This window comes from Phaseolus vulgaris, chromosome 2 (genome assembly GCF_000499845.2).
Source record: "Phaseolus vulgaris cultivar G19833 chromosome 2, P. vulgaris v2.0, whole genome shotgun sequence".
Lineage (NCBI taxonomy): Eukaryota > Viridiplantae > Streptophyta > Magnoliopsida > Fabales > Fabaceae > Phaseolus > Phaseolus vulgaris.
In genome coordinates, this window is record NC_023758.2 from 39,266,858 (window position 1) to 39,288,991 (window position 22,134).

General features: G+C 25.9%; 2 protein-coding genes across 2 annotated transcripts; both read right to left on the minus strand.

The window, feature by feature from the left end:
- Positions 1 to 2,050: 2,050 nt before the first annotated feature.
- LOC137809759 (berberine bridge enzyme-like 17) lies at positions 2,051 to 3,688 on the minus strand. Its single transcript, XM_068610842.1, has one exon. The coding sequence runs from the start codon at positions 3,683 to 3,685 to the stop codon at positions 2,120 to 2,122; it is 1,566 nt and encodes a 521-aa protein (XP_068466943.1). The 5' UTR covers positions 3,686 to 3,688; the 3' UTR covers positions 2,051 to 2,119.
- An 11,393-nt stretch (positions 3,689 to 15,081) lies between these two features.
- Positions 15,082 to 16,719, minus strand: LOC137809760 (berberine bridge enzyme-like 17). The gene has a single exon (XM_068610843.1). The coding sequence runs from the start codon at positions 16,714 to 16,716 to the stop codon at positions 15,151 to 15,153; it is 1,566 nt and encodes a 521-aa protein (XP_068466944.1). The 5' UTR covers positions 16,717 to 16,719; the 3' UTR covers positions 15,082 to 15,150.
- Positions 16,720 to 22,134: the final 5,415 nt, after the last annotated feature.

The following is a 22,134-nucleotide window of genomic DNA, read 5'->3' on the forward strand; positions in this document are numbered from 1 at the left end:
AAGAACTTTAATATATGGAAATATGTGTGGTGAAATCAAACAGTTGTCATTGCCTCGTTAATTAATAATGGGTGGTGGATTTGTCCTGACTCCTTTTATTAGTTTTTTTTATTATTATAGTTTTATTTTTTATATTTTACTTTTTAAATATGTATATATAATTATATAAATATTTTTAGGTTTTTAATTAATTAATCAATATATTTAATCAAATAAACTAAAAACAAATTATTTTTGTATATTAAAATATTCTATTATAATCAATAATTAAATCTTAAGTTGTAATTTTGAATTACAACAATATCATTTATATTATACAAATAATGTAATAAAAAAAGAATGTTTTGAATTATTTTTTATTTTTTAAAAAGCAAACTGATATTCATCCTTAACATCACGTTGGTGAGCCGACAAATTTAATCCAACTATTGCTATCCTTATAAGGAAATTAAATTAAAGAGAAAGCTCACAATAAAACATATTAAATCCAACTTATTGTTATCTAAAACAAAATGAATATAAAAATGTAACCTAAAATAAATAAAGAGCTAATACGCTTATATTATCAATTGATTAGAAATTAACTTTTATATATAACTTTAAAATTATTTTTTACCAAAATAACTTATTATATATAAAATTTTGTTAGTGTGTCACTATAAATATAATTATTGAGAAATTCATAACTAATTCATTATTTTTTGTGTATATTCAAAATGGGTACTTGCAGAAGAAGTAATAAACAGATAATAAAAAATAAATCAAACTACAATGACACAAATTTTTTTTATCACATTTTCAAGATATCTTGAAAGTATTATCTTCAACTTTATAGTTTGACCTTCATAATTTTCAAAAGAGATATAATTTCAAAATTTTGGAATGACCATCATTAAATATATTTAATGGATCAATTGTCAAAATTCAATAGTCATGATCCCATTAAATTAAGGAGAGATTCTCAACAATAACATACTATTAATATTTATTCCTAAAAAAAATAAAAATACATTTTAAAAATAACAAGTTAAATATGTTATTAAATAGTTCTTCTAATAGGTTTCTCATTTAAAACAAATCTCTTTGGAAATGAAAAAAAAAACGAATATAATCTCTCTCGATAAAGTTTCTTAATTATTTATATCTATAAACTTAATACGAAACCAAATATTTTGACTGAAGTTTGATTATAGTATCAATCTACTCTTCGAGAGAAATTAATCTTTATTTGATGGGAATACTGTATTTTAAAACATTAATTTTTTTTATTAACTATTGTTTTTACTTATATTATGTTAAATTAAAATGTGTATATATAGGTTTTAATTTATTATTTAAAAATAATAGTTTTTGGTGCTTTTAAAAATTATACATTTACTTTTTAAATTAAAATGTGTATATTCAGAGAGTCTTGTTTATTATTTTCTCACGTGTCTACAAAATCTAGCCTTGGAAATACTCCTGATGAAAATTTTTTTTGGGGGATTTTGTTTGTTTGATAATGAATCTATCTTCTCTACTTTGTGAATGATTTTGCCTAAAACTATGAGACTAATCCTCGAGATGTAAAAAATCACCTAAATGATTTTTGCCTTGTTTTAACAAAATCTGGGTACTTAAAAAATCACTATCTATCAACGTAAAACTTAAATCCATGCATTACTTAAAAAAAACCTTAAGAAATAGAATTGCTGCTGTGACAAACAAAATAAGTAAAAAACTTATATTCACTTTTGTTTTGATTCTATAAAATTTTAATTGTAGATTTTGTTTTTCGATTTTCTAAAATAAAATAACGTTGGTTCCATGTTAATACATTTATTAGATTAATATTTAAGTCTCTTGTTATGATCACCTCCCACATGTATTATTCTTTTAGTACTAACTAAATGACATAGTAAACCAAAATGACTTAATTTTTAAAAATTTCGATATCAAATTTATAATTAATTTTTTATAAAGACATAAAACATTAAGGATAAAAATAATTAAACCAAATTTAAAAAAGAAAACACTAATGAAGTGTGGCTCAAAAATGAAAATAAACACATATCCAAATAATTTGATCTTATTAATTCATGAAATTAAGAAAAAAGTTCAATCTTAAAAGGATCTGTATCTAGGTTCTAGGTGGTATACTTTGTTCATAGGTAAAGAAATTGGAAGGATCAACACTCGTCTTCACACGCACTAATCTATCAAAGTTTTCCTTGAAGAACTTGGTTCCATATATGCTAGCCTCTTTCAAGCTTGTTGAATTACTTGGATGTTTGGCACCAACATCAATATCCCTATAATTCAAAAATACTTCCCTTGGAGACCTTGAAACAAAAGGGGTCATAAACTCATAAAACGACCTCGAATAGTTCATGTAACGATCATTGGCCTCAACGCCATCTTCAGTCCAAAACACAAAGTACTGGATCAAGAACAAGTTCCCTTTCCTATGAGGAAAAGGGGTTGCAGATGGTAAAATTTCCTCCATTCTCCCTCCATAAGGGTTCCATTGCATCCAAATGTTATTATATTTAGTCATCAAATCCCAAATGTCTTTTAAGGCCGTTTTTGGGATGGGGTTTTTCACATAATCTGACCTGCTCTTAAAGTACTCTGCAGATGGTTCCTGAGAAGTTGGTAGCAGAACTTCAATAGGGGTACCATTTGGAATATTAGACCAAAAAAGGGTGGAATTCACCCAAGGCATTTCTATGCAATCACTATGTTTCAACCCCAATTCAGGGAAGACCTTATTCACCAAAGGAACGAGTCTTGCAATTGGGCCTAAAAATTGGCCAATGAAAGAGACTATTACTGTTCCATTCACCACATCAGGCTCCACCCTTATGAAAAGATCTCTGTCTAGTTTTGGTGCAACTAGTTGCCATTTGTAAGCAACATCAGTTGCATCTTCTTTCACAGACTTTTTCACATTGAACACAGTCACTTGTGGGGGTACTGGGACCAATTGGATCCTCCATGCAACAATGACACCAAAACTGGCCCCACCACCTCCTCTTATGGCCCAAAATAGATCCTCCCCCATTGACTTCCTATCTTGGACAACACCATTGGCATTGACCAATTTGGCATCAATGATGTTATCAATAGAAAGACCGTATTTTCTCATCAAATTGCCATAACCACCACCAGAAAAGTGGCCACCAGTGCCCAAAGAGGGACACACACCTGATGGGAAGGCATGCACATTGCTTTTCTTTGCTATTTGGTAATAAAGTTGACCAAGAGTGGCTCCAGCCTGAACCCATGCAGTGGCACTCTTTATGTCCACATCAACCGATTGAAGAGGAAACATGTCAAGAATGACATACGGCACATCTGAGATATATGAAAGACCTTCATAGTCATGGCCACCACTTCGGATTCTGATTTGAATGTTGTTTGATCTAGCACATGTAACCGTTGTTTGGACATGATTCTCACTTTTGGCAACTATGATGGCAAGAGGTTTTGGTGTGCTTTGTGTCTTGTATCGTTTGTTGTGAACGTGCAAGTTTAAGATAGAGGTGTATGAGGCGTTTTCTGGAGTGTATATAGCTTGAGGTATTATAGCGTTTGAATAATTTGAGAGACAAACAAGAAATTGTTTAATATTTGGAGACGCATTTCCCTCAGAAACAGACAACACTATCGTTAGGGATGTTATGAAAAGAGATAACAACCCCATTGTTTTTTTTAATGGATACCAATGTGATTTCTTCAAGTTAACTTTGGACTCAATATATAACCATGTTGTGACGTTCTTTACCAATGTGATGTGAGGATCTCCAAAATTTAATTGCCTTAAAAAAATTAATTAAGTACATATTCTTGGAAATCAATGGATTGACTAGGAAATAAAGAAGATTTCATCTCCTTTTAAAAATAAACTATTATAGAGAAATTAATTAATATAATTAATGTTAGAAATTATTTTTTGAAATAAACTGTAACAGGTCAAAGAAGCTTTAATAATTATTAAAGCTAATGTTATAATTATTATTAATATGATTATTAATATTAATATAATTCTTAATATAAATATTATTTATATATTTAATATCAGTAATATTATTATTCAAATTAATAATATTATTAATTGTTATTCATTATTATGTGCATGCTTTGGGTCCCCTTTTGCTTCTCAAAATCCAACCTTAGATCTCTGCTTCTACCTTCTACACCTACTATATTAGGGTTACCTAAATCTTCATATTGGAAACATGCACATGCATGTCAAATCAAAACCATACTCATCAACTTTCATTTATATATATTTTCTTTTTCACCATTAATGTCTTTTAAACATGGCTTAATATTTGGATACAAAAACGAATAGACCAAGTTATAGAGTAAATAAAACACCATGCTAGTGTTAAAAGTCCACCCAATCCAAAAAATAAAAAATAAAAAAACTCATTAGATTTTTAAAATTATTTAATCTATATTTTAATTGAACGGGTTGATTTAAGTTTTATATTCAAAATTAAGACTTAACTAATTATTTCTTACACACACAAATTATATTGGGCTTATAATATATTTATACTCATTAAAATTATATTATAATATTTTTATGTATGATATTAAATTTACTATAATATATATATATATATATATATTAAAACTTTAGAAAAAAAAATTTACTCCAAAAAAATCATTAAATAGAAACTAATTTTAAAATAAAAATAATTAATTATTATATTGACTAAATTAAATATTAATTTACAGATTAAAAAAATTATTAGTATCAAAGATTAAATTAATTAAATATCAAAATTTTAGTTAAAATAATATTTAATTTATTTAATATATTAACTAATTATTATTTTTTCTAAAATTAGTTTTTATTTAATAATTTTCTATTAGTAATTATACTAAATATACATTTATTTATCTGAATAATAGTTATTTTAAATTTTAATTTAAAACTAAATTTAGAAAATATTCATACATATAAATATATAATTAAATTTATTATTTATTAAATTAATATTAAATTATTATTATTCTTCAAACTTTATTTATCGAAATAATATTTAATGTATGTATTAGTTATGACCGAATATATATTAGAAATTAAATAATAATTATTTTTTTAATATAAAAAATAATTTATTAAAATTATTTTGAAATTAAAATTGAATAATATATTTTTTTAAATAATTAGAAATTAAAATTGAATTATTAATAAAGTATGAACAGGATGAGGTTATTTCTGCATAGCACTACAAGAAAATTATTAAATAGAAACCAATTTTTAGAGACCAAAATAATTAGTTACAATATGAACTAAAATAGAGACCATTTTAAAAACTAAAAAAAATGGTTTCTAAATTAGTTTCTATTATTTACTATTATTGTTAAATAGTTTCTAAATTGGTATCTAATTAGCAACTAAGGTTTTAACTACCAATTATTTAATTTTTAAATTTTGGTAGCAAAAACTTTGATTGCTAATTAGATACCAATTTTAAAACTATTTAATAATAATAGAAATTAATTTAGAAACTAAATTTCTTTTTAGTTTCTAAAATGGTCTCTAATTTAGTTACTATTGCAACTAATTATTTTGGTTTCTACAAATTGGTTTCTATTTCATGATTTTCTGGTAATGTAGGTTCGATGATAATATTTAATTAATTTATTCTTTAAATTTGGTTTATATAAAAAGGAATGCATAATGTATAGACATAATGTATAGACGAAAAAATATTAAATTTCAAGATACAATTATAATATATATAAATTACTAATAAGAAAATTACTTTAAATTTAAAATAATAATGAATATTTAGTTAATGACTTTCTTTTTGAGATTTATTTTAAATGTTTCTTCATTAAATAAATTATTAATTAATATTTAATCAGAGAATAAACATTTATTATTTATTTAAAATTAAATATTAAATTAAAATAATTTAAATTATGGTTATTATTATAAAATTTCCGTTTACATAAATTAATAAATGAAAATATTTATTTAAATATTAAAATTAATACTATTAATAACTTTGTAAGTTTATTAAACATTTAAAATTATTATTAATAAAATTTATTTAATTATTTATTAATTTATCTTAACCTAGTTTAAACTTAAAAGGAATAATATGTATTTGGGCAGCTAGTTGTTTTAAGAAAGAAATATTGTGAAATAAAATTAATTTATATTTAATCAATAAAGAGCGTAAATTTATTAATTATTGAATAAATAATATTCTAGTAAATATTATATATTAAATTTTATATAGTAAAATTAAAATTTAATTTTTATTTATTTGTCTAATAAATATAACTTTTATTTAAATTTTAAATTTTAAATTTATAAAAAATATGTTTATCAATAGAAATATTATATTTATTTGAACATTAAAATTAGTATTATCATGTTCTTCTTAAGTTTAATTGAATTTTAAAATAAAATGAATAAAACTTCTATTAAATTTATTAATTTTATATTAATATGAATTGTAAACTAAAAATGATATTAAAATGTGGACATGTTGGTTTTGTGATTTTTGTTTAATATTAATTTTTAATGAAAATAATAAAAAAGGTAATTTATATTGAGTTTTTTTAATTTATTCTTCATTAAAAGATATTGATATTTAATCAGAAAATAAATATATCAATTATTTTAGAAATAATATTTAATAACTATTATAGATTAGAAAACTTAAATTATAAGTATAAAATTATTTAACTTTTTGTAATGAATTATTAATTTAAGAAATATCATTAATTTTATATAATATTTTATTACAAAATAGCATGGTTAATCTTATATGTTAAATTAAAATATTTATTTAAACTATTAATTTAATTAATATATATAATAAAATTAAAATGTGTTTTTATTATAATTATTGAATAAATAGAATTATTAATAATAATTGAAATATTAATTTTAAATTGTTATTATTGTTGTTGTTACTATTATTTTTATTACTATTTTTATTATTTGATAAGTGTCGTGGTGGACATTGTAAATGAGTCATTCAAGATCTTAATTCGTTAAAACTTGGAGCCTTGATCAAAACCTATGTTGTTACCATGATTGTTAGAAGTACTTCTTTAGAGTTAAGGATGATAAAATAGGTCGGGCTTGATGACCCGCTATCATTTAGACGGGGTAGGGTCAACCTATATTGGCCCAACACATCTAACTTGGCAGGTCACAAACCAAACGTGGTGGACTGGCCCCCAATCCACCTTTTTTTTTATTTTACTATTATATGTAATTTTAGGTTAATATGACTTTAGTTTAAACATTAGATTAGTTTTTATCTTCTTTAGTTTCCTACATTTGAAATTTCAAAGTAATAATTAATATTATGTGAGAGTTTATGGTATAGTGATATACATATTGAATTGTGTACGAATATGGAAAAACCAACAAAGTTTTATTTTTACTGCACATTAATTACTAAATTACTGACTAACTTTCTAGTTGATAACTTTCTCGAAAACAAATGTCTATGGATTAATTTGTCATAGCTATAAAGAGAATGATGATCCATCGTACTTACTTACTAATTATTCATTAATAAATGTAAAAACCAAGAATGACCTATATGAATTTATTGACGAAAATCTCATTATATTTTGTGATTGATTTGTCCTTCAGTAATTATCGATAGACACATCCATCAGTACCAATAAAAAATGAGAATTTTTTTTATGTACTTTAGTAACGAATAATTTCATTGGTAATTATCGATAATGGTATATCTGTTGGTACTTTGGTAAATTACTAACAAATATATGATGTTTGGTAGTTACCAACAAACATAATATTACAAAATAGAACAGAGATGAACAAAAGGGAACAAAGATGAACAAAAGAGTAAATTGAAGACAAAGGATATGAGAATGAATATCTCTTCTTTCTTATTATTCAAATAAAAACAAATGGTCTGAATATATACAAGTAGTACACTCATTCTAAAGTTTTACTAAAGAAGGAAATAATCAATATTAAATACTAGAATCATAACACACAAAGATAAAATAAATGTTATTCCCTTCTATAAAGAGAAACAACACCTAATTATTCTTCTCTATGAAGAGAAACAACTGATAATTAGAAAAGACTCCTAATTAATATTAGGATCCTTCTGTAACTCTGGTATCTGTATCCTCTAATACCCCGCCACAAGCTGGAGAGCAAATATTGATGAGACCCAGCTTGGAACAAATATTCTTAAAAGATTGAGGACTTAAAACTTTGGTATAAATATCAGCCAGTTGCTCTCTGGTGGAAATGGGAAGCAAATGGATGAGACCCTTCTTTAATTTTTCTCTAACCACGTGACAATCTATTTCTATATGTTTTGTACGCTCGTGAAATACTGGATTTGCTGCAATGTATCTTGCCGAGTCATTGTCACAGTATAAAAGAGATGGTTGCTCAAAAGGAACTTTGAAATCTTGAAGAAGATAAGTTAGCCATTGAATTTCACATGTAACAGTGGCCATTGCCCTGTATTAAGCTTCACAAGAACTCTTTGATACTGTTCCTTGCTTCTTTATCATTTCCTGCCAATATTATATCATCCACATATACCAATAATGCTGTAAAAGATCCTTCAGAAGAATTAATAAACAAGGAATGATCATTCATAGATTGAGTATATCCCATAGAAAGCAAAAAGGATGACAGTTTGGCAAACCATTCTCTGTTGGTTTGTTTAAGGCCATATAAAGCCTTTTTTAGTTTACAAACTTTTCCTGGTGGAATAGAAGTCAATCCAGGAGGAGCAACCATGTATACATCTTCTTTCAAATCTCCATGTAAAAAGGCATTGTTTATGTCTAATTGTTTCAATTCTCAATTATAAATAGAAGCTAAAGAAAGAAGCAACCTTATGGTGGTCATCTTTGCTACTAGAGAGAAAGTATCGAGGTAGTCAATGCCTTCTGTTTGTGTATATCCCTTTCCACTAACCTTGCTTTATACCTATCAATTGTTCCATCAGCCTTATATTTTATTTTGAATACCCATTTGCAACCTATGACAGCTTTGTTCTGAGGCAGAAGAGCAGTCTCCCAAGTTTGATTTGACTCTAAAGCATATATCTCACATTGTATAGATTTTCTCCAACAGTCATGTTTCACAGCTTCAGAATAAGTGTTTGGCTCAACATGTGAAGAAAGAGACATAACAAAAGATTTGTAAGAAGGTGATAAATTGCTATAAGACAAAACAGAATTTAAAAGATATTTAACGCTTGAAGATGTACTAGAAACATTAAGATTACAATGATAATCCTTTAAATACTCAGGTGATTTTTTTATTCTTGTGCTCATTTGGACAGATGGATCTGATTCAGAACTTTGTTCTATATCATGATTTTCATTGAGGTTTTGGTCTATATGGGAACAATCTTCTTCTGTAACCTCAATTTGTGACTCACAATTATTATCACTGTTATTTTCAACATTATCACAAGGTGTATTATCACAAGGTGCAAGAATGGCTTGTGATGGCTGACTTAAGACAAATTGATCTTCAGCAAACAAAATTTGATCATTAACATCGGGATTGTTAGTTTCATTGCTAGTATCTTGAACCCTTTGGTATGGAAAAACATGTTCATAAAAGACAACATTCCTAGACACAAAAATTTGTCTTGATTGAATATTCAACAAAATATATCCTTTTGTCCCCCGTTGAAAACCAATAAAAACACATTTTGATGCTCTTGGATCAAATTTTCTTCTATTTGTTGACAAGGTGCTAGCATAACATAAAGAAACAAACACCTTTAATCCATTAAAATTTGCATCAGTTTTGAAAAGCATTTCATGAGGAGAAGAATAGTTTAAAACAGGTGTGGGAAGCATGTTTATAATATGCGCATCATGTATCACAGAATATGACCAATAAATTTTGGGTAAATGAGATTGTATCATAAGAGCTCTTGCTACATCTAATAAATGACCATGTTTCCTTTCAACTATACTATTTTGTTGTGGAGTATTGACACATGATGTTTGATGTATTATTCCTTTACTGACAAAAAATTAGTCATGAAAAATTCAGTTCCATTATCACTTCTTATTATTTTTATTGTTGTCTCAAACTGTGTTTGAACAAAAATAACAAAATTTTCCAAAACCTTAACAACTTCAGATTTTTGTTTCAAAAGAAAAATCCATGTGTACCTCGAATAGTCATCAACTATGGTCAAGAAATATTTATGACCATGAATTGATGGTATTGAGTATGGTCCCCAAACATCTACATGAATCAAATCAAAACATTTTTTTTGATTTAGATGTACTAATAGGAAAAGAAAGTCTTTTTTGCTTTGCAAAATGACAAACATCACAAACAAAAGATTTGTTATATTTAACAAAAGGAAATTTATTCTTGATAACATCAATACATTTATTTGAAATATGACCTAATCGAAAATGCCAAAGGGTTTCTAGATCACTAGCACTGACATTAACAGTATTAATGGTGTGTGTACATTCAAGGGGTTTAATTTGAAATTTCTGGTAAGATGGGATCCTGAGTATATAAAGTCTATCTTGCGTCTTAGCGGTTCCAATAATTTTCATTGTTATTTTGTCTTGATTGTGACAACCATTAGAGTCAAAGGTAAGAACACAAGATAGTTTATCAATCAATTTTGCTACGGAAACAAGATTAAAATTGAAGCAAGGAATGTACAAAACATTGTCTATGATATGATTTTGATTGAGAAAAACACTTCCAGAATAATTGGCAATGACTTGATTTCCATTTGGTAATTTGACATAAATAGGAACAATTTGATGATATGAAGTGAAATAAGTTAAGGATGAACAAATGTGATAAGTAGCACCACTATCATTTATCCAAGAACTAAAAGAAGAAATAAAATTATTACCTGTTTGATTGGAGGGATTGGAGGGAATAATAGAGACTTGATTAGAAGAATTGCCACTGGATTTGGTCTGTTGTAAAAGAGCTAACAATGTTTGATACTGCTCAGGAGTAAAACCAATTTGTTGAGACTCCACTTCTGACTTTGAACCTTCATGATTATGCTCATTATTATTGAAATTTGTATTCTGAAAAATTGCATTTCGAGCCTATCCTAGCGAGTGTTTGTGTTGGGCCTATCGTGCCACCCGCTATCGAGTCGCTATCAGACCACCCATAATATATAGTCTCACGCACGAGTTGGCAGTCTCGGCGTGAGGGGGGGTGTTGGAGATCCCACATCGACTAGAGATTAGAGCCTTTCATTGTATATAAGTGGGTGCAAACCTCACCCCATGAACCGATTTTATGGGGTTGAGTTAGGCTTAAAGTCCACTTCGTAACACATAACAAGTTCTTTTGATAAAGTTTATTGAAGGTTTCATTATCGGAATTGTATTTGTTGCTTTTATGTCAAATTTTTTATATTACAAAAGGATTTTTTATGTTATCGACATATTTTATCCATCAGTAATAGAATATTTTTCATAGAGTCTTGTTCTTTCTTTCTATCTCTTGTTTTTATTTTCTTCATATATTTCATAATGCTTAATATATACCTAAGGTACTTATTAGTAAGGAATGATATATATAAAAACATAAAGAATTATATAAGTCGGTCTTTTGAGGGTCATTTAGTCCTTTATAAGAACATTGATCATGAGATTTTGTAAGATTTTTCAAGAACATATGATATTTACAATTAATTATGACTAGTAGTGAATAACAACAATCACTAGAAGTCTGAAAGAATCATGCAAAAGAGAGATAACATTCTTGGTTGAGTTCAGTAAGGAGTTTGAAAACTTAAAGTTGAGAAATATTAAAGAGATTAACGCTCTCAAACTCAAGAATGATTTGATACGTAATAAGTTAGAGAAGAACTAGGTGCATTGTACAACCCAAATTTGGAAAAAACTGAATTAGAATCAGAAGTATCAAATTACTTACATCCACCATTTCCCCCATATTTATCTAATTAAAAGAGTATAAACCGACAATAGTTAGAAGTTGGGGTTATAATATCAAACATCCACCCATACTTCTCTAAGTATACTGGCTTCTCCTACCTAGTCTTCTTTTCCTATAAGTTCTCCATTCACACAAGAGGTTGCTTGACACTTTGAAGCTTCGTCTTCCACTAAGATATTTAGCTCTCCAACTACGATGAGAAGTGATCACATTTTAAAAGGAAGGTGAGACTTCACATATAAGGGTTGAGGGAGTATAAAGGAAAAACTTTTAAGAGAGAAGATTTTGCAAGAAAATAAGAGAATGAAGGGAAACAACATCTTATCGTTTCTTTATTTATTCCATTCATCCAAATATAGTGATATTTTTTGTTTAATTTTCTTTCTATTCGAACAACACACTATTTTACCTTTTTATTGATTTTTTTTTCTCTATTTCAATTTTAAACTAAATAAAATATAAATAATATATGTAACAAGGTTTGGTAATGAATTACATTGTGAGCATAAATTGTTTTTTTTCATTCATGTTGTGATATTATTTTTCCAAAAACATGTTAGAAAAGATGAACCTCATGAATAAACTTCGTATTTTAGGAGATTAATTATTGACTCTTACCCATTGAATACCAGGTGTTCACCAAAAGATATCATTTTCCTTAATTTCATCAGTAGGAAGGCACTTTTGATCCATAAAGATGAATTATAAAATCATTCGGCATAAAAAATTATTTTAGCCAATTGCTTTTCTAAGATTAACCTTTTTAAGATATTATTTTTAATAACAAAAATTTCCTTTCTTAAAATTAGTTTCTCTTTGTAAAAGTGTTCTGTTTGACTTTGATCTAGGTTTTTTTTTAAAAGAAGAAAAATTTAACCTTTTTAATAGAAAATACATCCTTACAAAAGAAAATTAAAGTAGGTCAAAATTTTACTTCCAAAAGGATAAGTTAACCTTTTTGGAGATATTACTTTTAATAAAAACAACTTTCTTTCTTAAAAGTTCGACCTAGGTATCTTTAAAGGAGAAGAAAATTTTAAGATAATTTATATTATCCTTTTTTATTGGCATTTAATTGTTAAAGACAAAGAACTTTAATATATGGAAATATGTGTGGTGAAATCAAACAGTTGTCATTGCCTCGTTAATTAATAATGGGTGGTGGATTTGTCCTGACTCCTTTTATTAGTTTTTTTTATTATTATAGTTTTATTTTTTATATTTTACTTTTTAAATATGTATATATAATTATATAAATATTTTTAGGTTTTTAATTAATTAATCAATATATTTAATCAAATAAACTAAAAACAAATTATTTTTGTATATTAAAATATTCTATTATAATCAATAATTAAATCTTAAGTTGTAATTTTGAATTACAACAATATCATTTATATTATACAAATAATGTAATAAAAAAAGAATGTTTTGAATTATTTTTTATTTTTTAAAAAGCAAACTGATATTCATCCTTAACATCACGTTGGTGAGCCGACAAATTTAATCCAACTATTGCTATCCTTATAAGGAAATTAAATTAAAGAGAAAGCTCACAATAAAACATATTAAATCCAACTTATTGTTATCTAAAACAAAATGAATATAAAAATGTAACCTAAAATAAATAAAGAGCTAATACGCTTATATTATCAATTGATTAGAAATTAACTTTTATATATAACTTTAAAATTATTTTTTACCAAAATAACTTATTATATATAAAATTTTGTTAGTGTGTCACTATAAATATAATTATTGAGAAATTCATAACTAATTCATTATTTTTTGTGTATATTCAAAATGGGTACTTGCAGAAGAAGTAATAAACAGATAATAAAAAATAAATCAAACTACAATGACACAAATTTTTTTTATCACATTTTCAAGATATCTTGAAAGTATTATCTTCAACTTTATAGTTTGACCTTCATAATTTTCAAAAGAGATATAATTTCAAAATTTTGGAATGACCATCATTAAATATATTTAATGGATCAATTGTCAAAATTCAATAGTCATGATCCCATTAAATTAAGGAGAGATTCTCAACAATAACATACTATTAATATTTATTCCTAAAAAAAATAAAAATACATTTTAAAAATAACAAGTTAAATATGTTATTAAATAGTTCTTCTAATAGGTTTCTCATTTAAAACAAATCTCTTTGGAAATGAAAAAAAAAACGAATATAATCTCTCTCGATAAAGTTTCTTAATTATTTATATCTATAAACTTAATACGAAACCAAATATTTTGACTGAAGTTTGATTATAGTATCAATCTACTCTTCGAGAGAAATTAATCTTTATTTGATGGGAATACTGTATTTTAAAACATTAATTTTTTTTATTAACTATTGTTTTTACTTATATTATGTTAAATTAAAATGTGTATATATAGGTTTTAATTTATTATTTAAAAATAATAGTTTTTGGTGCTTTTAAAAATTATACATTTACTTTTTAAATTAAAATGTGTATATTCAGAGAGTCTTGTTTATTATTTTCTCACGTGTCTACAAAATCTAGCCTTGGAAATACTCCTGATGAAAATTTTTTTTGGGGGATTTTGTTTGTTTGATAATGAATCTATCTTCTCTACTTTGTGAATGATTTTGCCTAAAACTATGAGACTAATCCTCGAGATGTAAAAAATCACCTAAATGATTTTTGCCTTGTTTTAACAAAATCTGGGTACTTAAAAAATCACTATCTATCAACGTAAAACTTAAATCCATGCATTACTTAAAAAAAACCTTAAGAAATAGAATTGCTGCTGTGACAAACAAAATAAGTAAAAAACTTATATTCACTTTTGTTTTGATTCTATAAAATTTTAATTGTAGATTTTGTTTTTCGATTTTCTAAAATAAAATAACGTTGGTTCCATGTTAATACATTTATTAGATTAATATTTAAGTCTCTTGTTATGATCACCTCCCACATGTATTATTCTTTTAGTACTAACTAAATGACATAGTAAACCAAAATGACTTAATTTTTAAAAATTTCGATATCAAATTTATAATTAATTTTTTATAAAGACATAAAACATTAAGGATAAAAATAATTAAACCAAATTTAAAAAAGAAAACACTAATGAAGTGTGGCTCAAAAATGAAAATAAACACATATCCAAATAATTTGATCTTATTAATTCATGAAATTAAGAAAAAAGTTCAATCTTAAAAGGATCTGTATCTAGGTTCTAGGTGGTATACTTTGTTCATAGGTAAAGAAATTGGAAGGATCAACACTCGTCTTCACACGCACTAATCTATCAAAGTTTTCCTTGAAGAACTTGGTTCCATATATGCTAGCCTCTTTCAAGCTTGTTGAATTACTTGGATGTTTGGCACCAACATCAATATCCCTATAATTCAAAAATACTTCCCTTGGAGACCTTGAAACAAAAGGGGTCATAAACTCATAAAACGACCTCGAATAGTTCATGTAACGATCATTGGCCTCAACGCCATCTTCAGTCCAAAACACAAAGTACTGGATCAAGAACAAGTTCCCTTTCCTATGAGGAAAAGGGGTTGCAGATGGTAAAATTTCCTCCATTCTCCCTCCATAAGGGTTCCATTGCATCCAAATGTTATTATATTTAGTCATCAAATCCCAAATGTCTTTTAAGGCCGTTTTTGGGATGGGGTTTTTCACATAATCTGACCTGCTCTTAAAGTACTCTGCAGATGGTTCCTGAGAAGTTGGTAGCAGAACTTCAATAGGGGTACCATTTGGAATATTAGACCAAAAAAGGGTGGAATTCACCCAAGGCATTTCTATGCAATCACTATGTTTCAACCCCAATTCAGGGAAGACCTTATTCACCAAAGGAACGAGTCTTGCAATTGGGCCTAAAAATTGGCCAATGAAAGAGACTATTACTGTTCCATTCACCACATCAGGCTCCACCCTTATGAAAAGATCTCTGTCTAGTTTTGGTGCAACTAGTTGCCATTTGTAAGCAACATCAGTTGCATCTTCTTTCACAGACTTTTTCACATTGAACACAGTCACTTGTGGGGGTACTGGGACCAATTGGATCCTCCATGCAACAATGACACCAAAACTGGCCCCACCACCTCCTCTTATGGCCCAAAATAGATCCTCCCCCATTGACTTCCTATCTTGGACAACACCATTGGCATTGACCAATTTGGCATCAATGATGTTATCAATAGAAAGACCGTATTTTCTCATCAAATTGCCATAACCACCACCAGAAAAGTGGCCACCAGTGCCCAAAGAGGGACACACACCTGATGGGAAGGCATGCACATTGCTTTTCTTTGCTATTTGGTAATAAAGTTGACCAAGAGTGGCTCCAGCCTGAACCCATGCAGTGGCACTCTTTATGTCCACATCAACCGATTGAAGAGGAAACATGTCAAGAATGACATACGGCACATCTGAGATATATGAAAGACCTTCATAGTCATGGCCACCACTTCGGATTCTGATTTGAATGTTGTTTGATCTAGCACATGTAACCGTTGTTTGGACATGATTCTCACTTTTGGCAACTATGATGGCAAGAGGTTTTGGTGTGCTTTGTGTCTTGTATCGTTTGTTGTGAACGTGCAAGTTTAAGATAGAGGTGTATGAGGCGTTTTCTGGAGTGTATATAGCTTGAGGTATTATAGCGTTTGAATAATTTGAGAGACAAACAAGAAATTGTTTAATATTTGGAGACGCATTTCCCTCAGAAACAGACAACACTATCGTTAGGGATGTTATGAAAAGAGATAACAACCCCATTGTTTTTTTTAATGGATACCAATGTGATTTCTTCAAGTTAACTTTGGACTCAATATATAACCATGTTGTGACGTTCTTTACCAATGTGATGTGAGGATCTCCAAAATTTAATTGCCTTAAAAAAATTAATTAAGTACATATTCTTGGAAATCAATGGATTGACTAGGAAATAAAGAAGATTTCATCTCCTTTTAAAAATAAACTATTATAGAGAAATTAATTAATATAATTAATGTTAGAAATTATTTTTTGAAATAAACTGTAACAGGTCAAAGAAGCTTTAATAATTATTAAAGCTAATGTTATAATTATTATTAATATGATTATTAATATTAATATAATTCTTAATATAAATATTATTTATATATTTAATATCAGTAATATTATTATTCAAATTAATAATATTATTAATTGTTATTCATTATTATGTGCATGCTTTGGGTCCCCTTTTGCTTCTCAAAATCCAACCTTAGATCTCTGCTTCTACCTTCTACACCTACTATATTAGGGTTACCTAAATCTTCATATTGGAAACATGCACATGCATGTCAAATCAAAACCATACTCATCAACTTTCATTTATATATATTTTCTTTTTCACCATTAATGTCTTTTAAACATGGCTTAATATTTGGATACAAAAACGAATAGACCAAGTTATAGAGTAAATAAAACACCATGCTAGTGTTAAAAGTCCACCCAATCCAAAAAATAAAAAATAAAAAAACTCATTAGATTTTTAAAATTATTTAATCTATATTTTAATTGAACGGGTTGATTTAAGTTTTATATTCAAAATTAAGACTTAACTAATTATTTCTTACACACACAAATTATATTGGGCTTATAATATATTTATACTCATTAAAATTATATTATAATATTTTTATGTATGATATTAAATTTACTATAATATATATATATATATATATTAAAACTTTAGAAAAAAAATTTACTCCAAAAAAATCATTAAATAGAAACTAATTTTAAAATAAAAATAATTAATTATTATATTGACTAAATTAAATATTAATTTACAGATTAAAAAAATTATTAGTATCAAAGATTAAATTAATTAAATATCAAAATTTTAGTTAAAATAATATTTAATTTATTTAATATATTAACTAATTATTATTTTTTCTAAAATTAGTTTTTATTTAATAATTTTCTATTAGTAATTATACTAAATATACATTTATTTATCTGAATAATAGTTATTTTAAATTTTAATTTAAAACTAAATTTAGAAAATATTCATACATATAAATATATAATTAAATTTATTATTTATTAAATTAATATTAAATTATTATTATTCTTCAAACTTTATTTATCGAAATAATATTTAATGTATGTATTAGTTATGACCGAATATATATTAGAAATTAAATAATAATTATTTTTTTAATATAAAAAATAATTTATTAAAATTATTTTGAAATTAAAATTGAATAATATATTTTTTTAAATAATTAGAAATTAAAATTGAATTATTAATAAAGTATGAACAGGATGAGGTTATTTCTGCATAGCACTACAAGAAAATTATTAAATAGAAACCAATTTTTAGAGACCAAAATAATTAGTTACAATATGAACTAAAATAGAGACCATTTTAAAAACTAAAAAAAATGGTTTCTAAATTAGTTTCTATTATTTACTATTATTGTTAAATAGTTTCTAAATTGGTATCTAATTAGCAACTAAGGTTTTAACTACCAATTATTTAATTTTTAAATTTTGGTAGCAAAAACTTTGATTGCTAATTAGATACCAATTTTAAAACTATTTAATAATAATAGAAATTAATTTAGAAACTAAATTTCTTTTTAGTTTCTAAAATGGTCTCTAATTTAGTTACTATTGCAACTAATTATTTTGGTTTCTACAAATTGGTTTCTATTTCATGATTTTCTGGTAATGTAGGTTCGATGATAATATTTAATTAATTTATTCTTTAAATTTGGTTTATATAAAAAGGAATGCATAATGTATAGACATAATGTATAGACGAAAAAATATTAAATTTCAAGATACAATTATAATATATATAAATTACTAATAAGAAAATTACTTTAAATTTAAAATAATAATGAATATTTAGTTAATGACTTTCTTTTTGAGATTTATTTTAAATGTTTCTTCATTAAATAAATTATTAATTAATATTTAATCAGAGAATAAACATTTATTATTTATTTAAAATTAAATATTAAATTAAAATAATTTAAATTATGGTTATTATTATAAAATTTCCGTTTACATAAATTAATAAATGAAAATATTTATTTAAATATTAAAATTAATACTATTAATAACTTTGTAAGTTTATTAAACATTTAAAATTATTATTAATAAAATTTATTTAATTATTTATTAATTTATCTTAACCTAGTTTAAACTTAAAAGGAATAATATGTATTTGGGCAGCTAGTTGTTTTAAGAAAGAAATATTGTGAAATAAAATTAATTTATATTTAATCAATAAAGAGCGTAAATTTATTAATTATTGAATAAATAATATTCTAGTAAATATTATATATTAAATTTTATATAGTAAAATTAAAATTTAATTTTTATTTATTTGTCTAATAAATATAACTTTTATTTAAATTTTAAATTTTAAATTTATAAAAAATATGTTTATCAATAGAAATATTATATTTATTTGAACATTAAAATTAGTATTATCATGTTCTTCTTAAGTTTAATTGAATTTTAAAATAAAATGAATAAAACTTCTATTAAATTTATTAATTTTATATTAATATGAATTGTAAACTAAAAATGATATTAAAATGTGGACATGTTGGTTTTGTGATTTTTGTTTAATATTAATTTTTAATGAAAATAATAAAAAAGGTAATTTATATTGAGTTTTTTTAATTTATTCTTCATTAAAAGATATTGATATTTAATCAGAAAATAAATATATCAATTATTTTAGAAATAATATTTAATAACTATTATAGATTAGAAAACTTAAATTATAAGTATAAAATTATTTAACTTTTTGTAATGAATTATTAATTTAAGAAATATCATTAATTTTATATAATATTTTATTACAAAATAGCATGGTTAATCTTATATGTTAAATTAAAATATTTATTTAAACTATTAATTTAATTAATATATATAATAAAATTAAAATGTGTTTTTATTATAATTATTGAATAAATAGAATTATTAATAATAATTGAAATATTAATTTTAAATTGTTATTATTGTTGTTGTTACTATTATTTTTATTACTATTTTTATTATTTGATAAGTGTCGTGGTGGACATTGTAAATGAGTCATTCAAGATCTTAATTCGTTAAAACTTGGAGCCTTGATCAAAACCTATGTTGTTACCATGATTGTTAGAAGTACTTCTTTAGAGTTAAGGATGATAAAATAGGTCGGGCTTGATGACCCGCTATCATTTAGACGGGGTAGGGTCAACCTATATTGGCCCAACACATCTAACTTGGCAGGTCACAAACCAAACGTGGTGGACTGGCCCCCAATCCACCTTTTTTTTTATTTTACTATTATATGTAATTTTAGGTTAATATGACTTTAGTTTAAACATTAGATTAGTTTTTATCTTCTTTAGTTTCCTACATTTGAAATTTCAAAGTAATAATTAATATTATGTGAGAGTTTATGGTATAGTGATATACATATTGAATTGTGTACGAATATGGAAAAACCAACAAAGTTTTATTTTTACTGCACATTAATTACTAAATTACTGACTAACTTTCTAGTTGATAACTTTCTCGAAAACAAATGTCTATGGATTAATTTGTCATAGCTATAAAGAGAATGATGATCCATCGTACTTACTTACTAATTATTCATTAATAAATGTAAAAACCAAGAATGACCTATATGAATTTATTGACGAAAATCTCATTATATTTTGTGATTGATTTGTCCTTCAGTAATTATCGATAGACACATCCATCAGTACCAATAAAAAATGAGAATTTTTTTTATGTACTTTAGTAACGAATAATTTCATTGGTAATTATCGATAATGGTATATCTGTTGGTACTTTGGTAAATTACTAACAAATATATGATGTTTGGTAGTTACCAACAAACATAATATTACAAAATAGAACAGAGATGAACAAAAGGGAACAAAGATGAACAAAAGAGTAAATTGAAGACAAAGGATATGAGAATGAATATCTCTTCTTTCTTATTATTCAAATAAAAACAAATGGTCTGAATATATACAAGTAGTACACTCATTCTAAAGTTTTACTAAAGAAGGAAATAATCAATATTAAATACTAGAATCATAACACACAAAGATAAAATAAATGTTATTCCCTTCTATAAAGAGAAACAACACCTAATTATTCTTCTCTATGAAGAGAAACAACTGATAATTAGAAAAGACTCCTAATTAATATTAGGATCCTTCTGTAACTCTGGTATCTGTATCCTCTAATACCCCGCCACAAGCTGGAGAGCAAATATTGATGAGACCCAGCTTGGAACAAATATTCTTAAAAGATTGAGGACTTAAAACTTTGGTATAAATATCAGCCAGTTGCTCTCTGGTGGAAATGGGAAGCAAATGGATGAGACCCTTCTTTAATTTTTCTCTAACCACGTGACAATCTATTTCTATATGTTTTGTACGCTCGTGAAATACTGGATTTGCTGCAATGTATCTTGCCGAGTCATTGTCACAGTATAAAAGAGATGGTTGCTCAAAAGGAACTTTGAAATCTTGAAGAAGATAAGTTAGCCATTGAATTTCACATGTAACAGTGGCCATTGCCCTGTATTAAGCTTCACAAGAACTCTTTGATACTGTTCCTTGCTTCTTTATCATTTCCTGCCAATATTATATCATCCACATATACCAATAATGCTGTAAAAGATCCTTCAGAAGAATTAATAAACAAGGAATGATCATTCATAGATTGAGTATATCCCATAGAAAGCAAAAAGGATGACAGTTTGGCAAACCATTCTCTGTTGGTTTGTTTAAGGCCATATAAAGCCTTTTTTAGTTTACAAACTTTTCCTGGTGGAATAGAAGTCAATCCAGGAGGAGCAACCATGTATACATCTTCTTTCAAATCTCCATGTAAAAAGGCATTGTTTATGTCTAATTGTTTCAATTCTCAATTATAAATAGAAGCTAAAGAAAGAAGCAACCTTATGGTGGTCATCTTTGCTACTAGAGAGAAAGTATCGAGGTAGTCAATGCCTTCTGTTTGTGTATATCCCTTTCCACTAACCTTGCTTTATACCTATCAATTGTTCCATCAGCCTTATATTTTATTTTGAATACCCATTTGCAACCTATGACAGCTTTGTTCTGAGGCAGAAGAGCAGTCTCCCAAGTTTGATTTGACTCTAAAGCATATATCTCACATTGTATAGATTTTCTCCAACAGTCA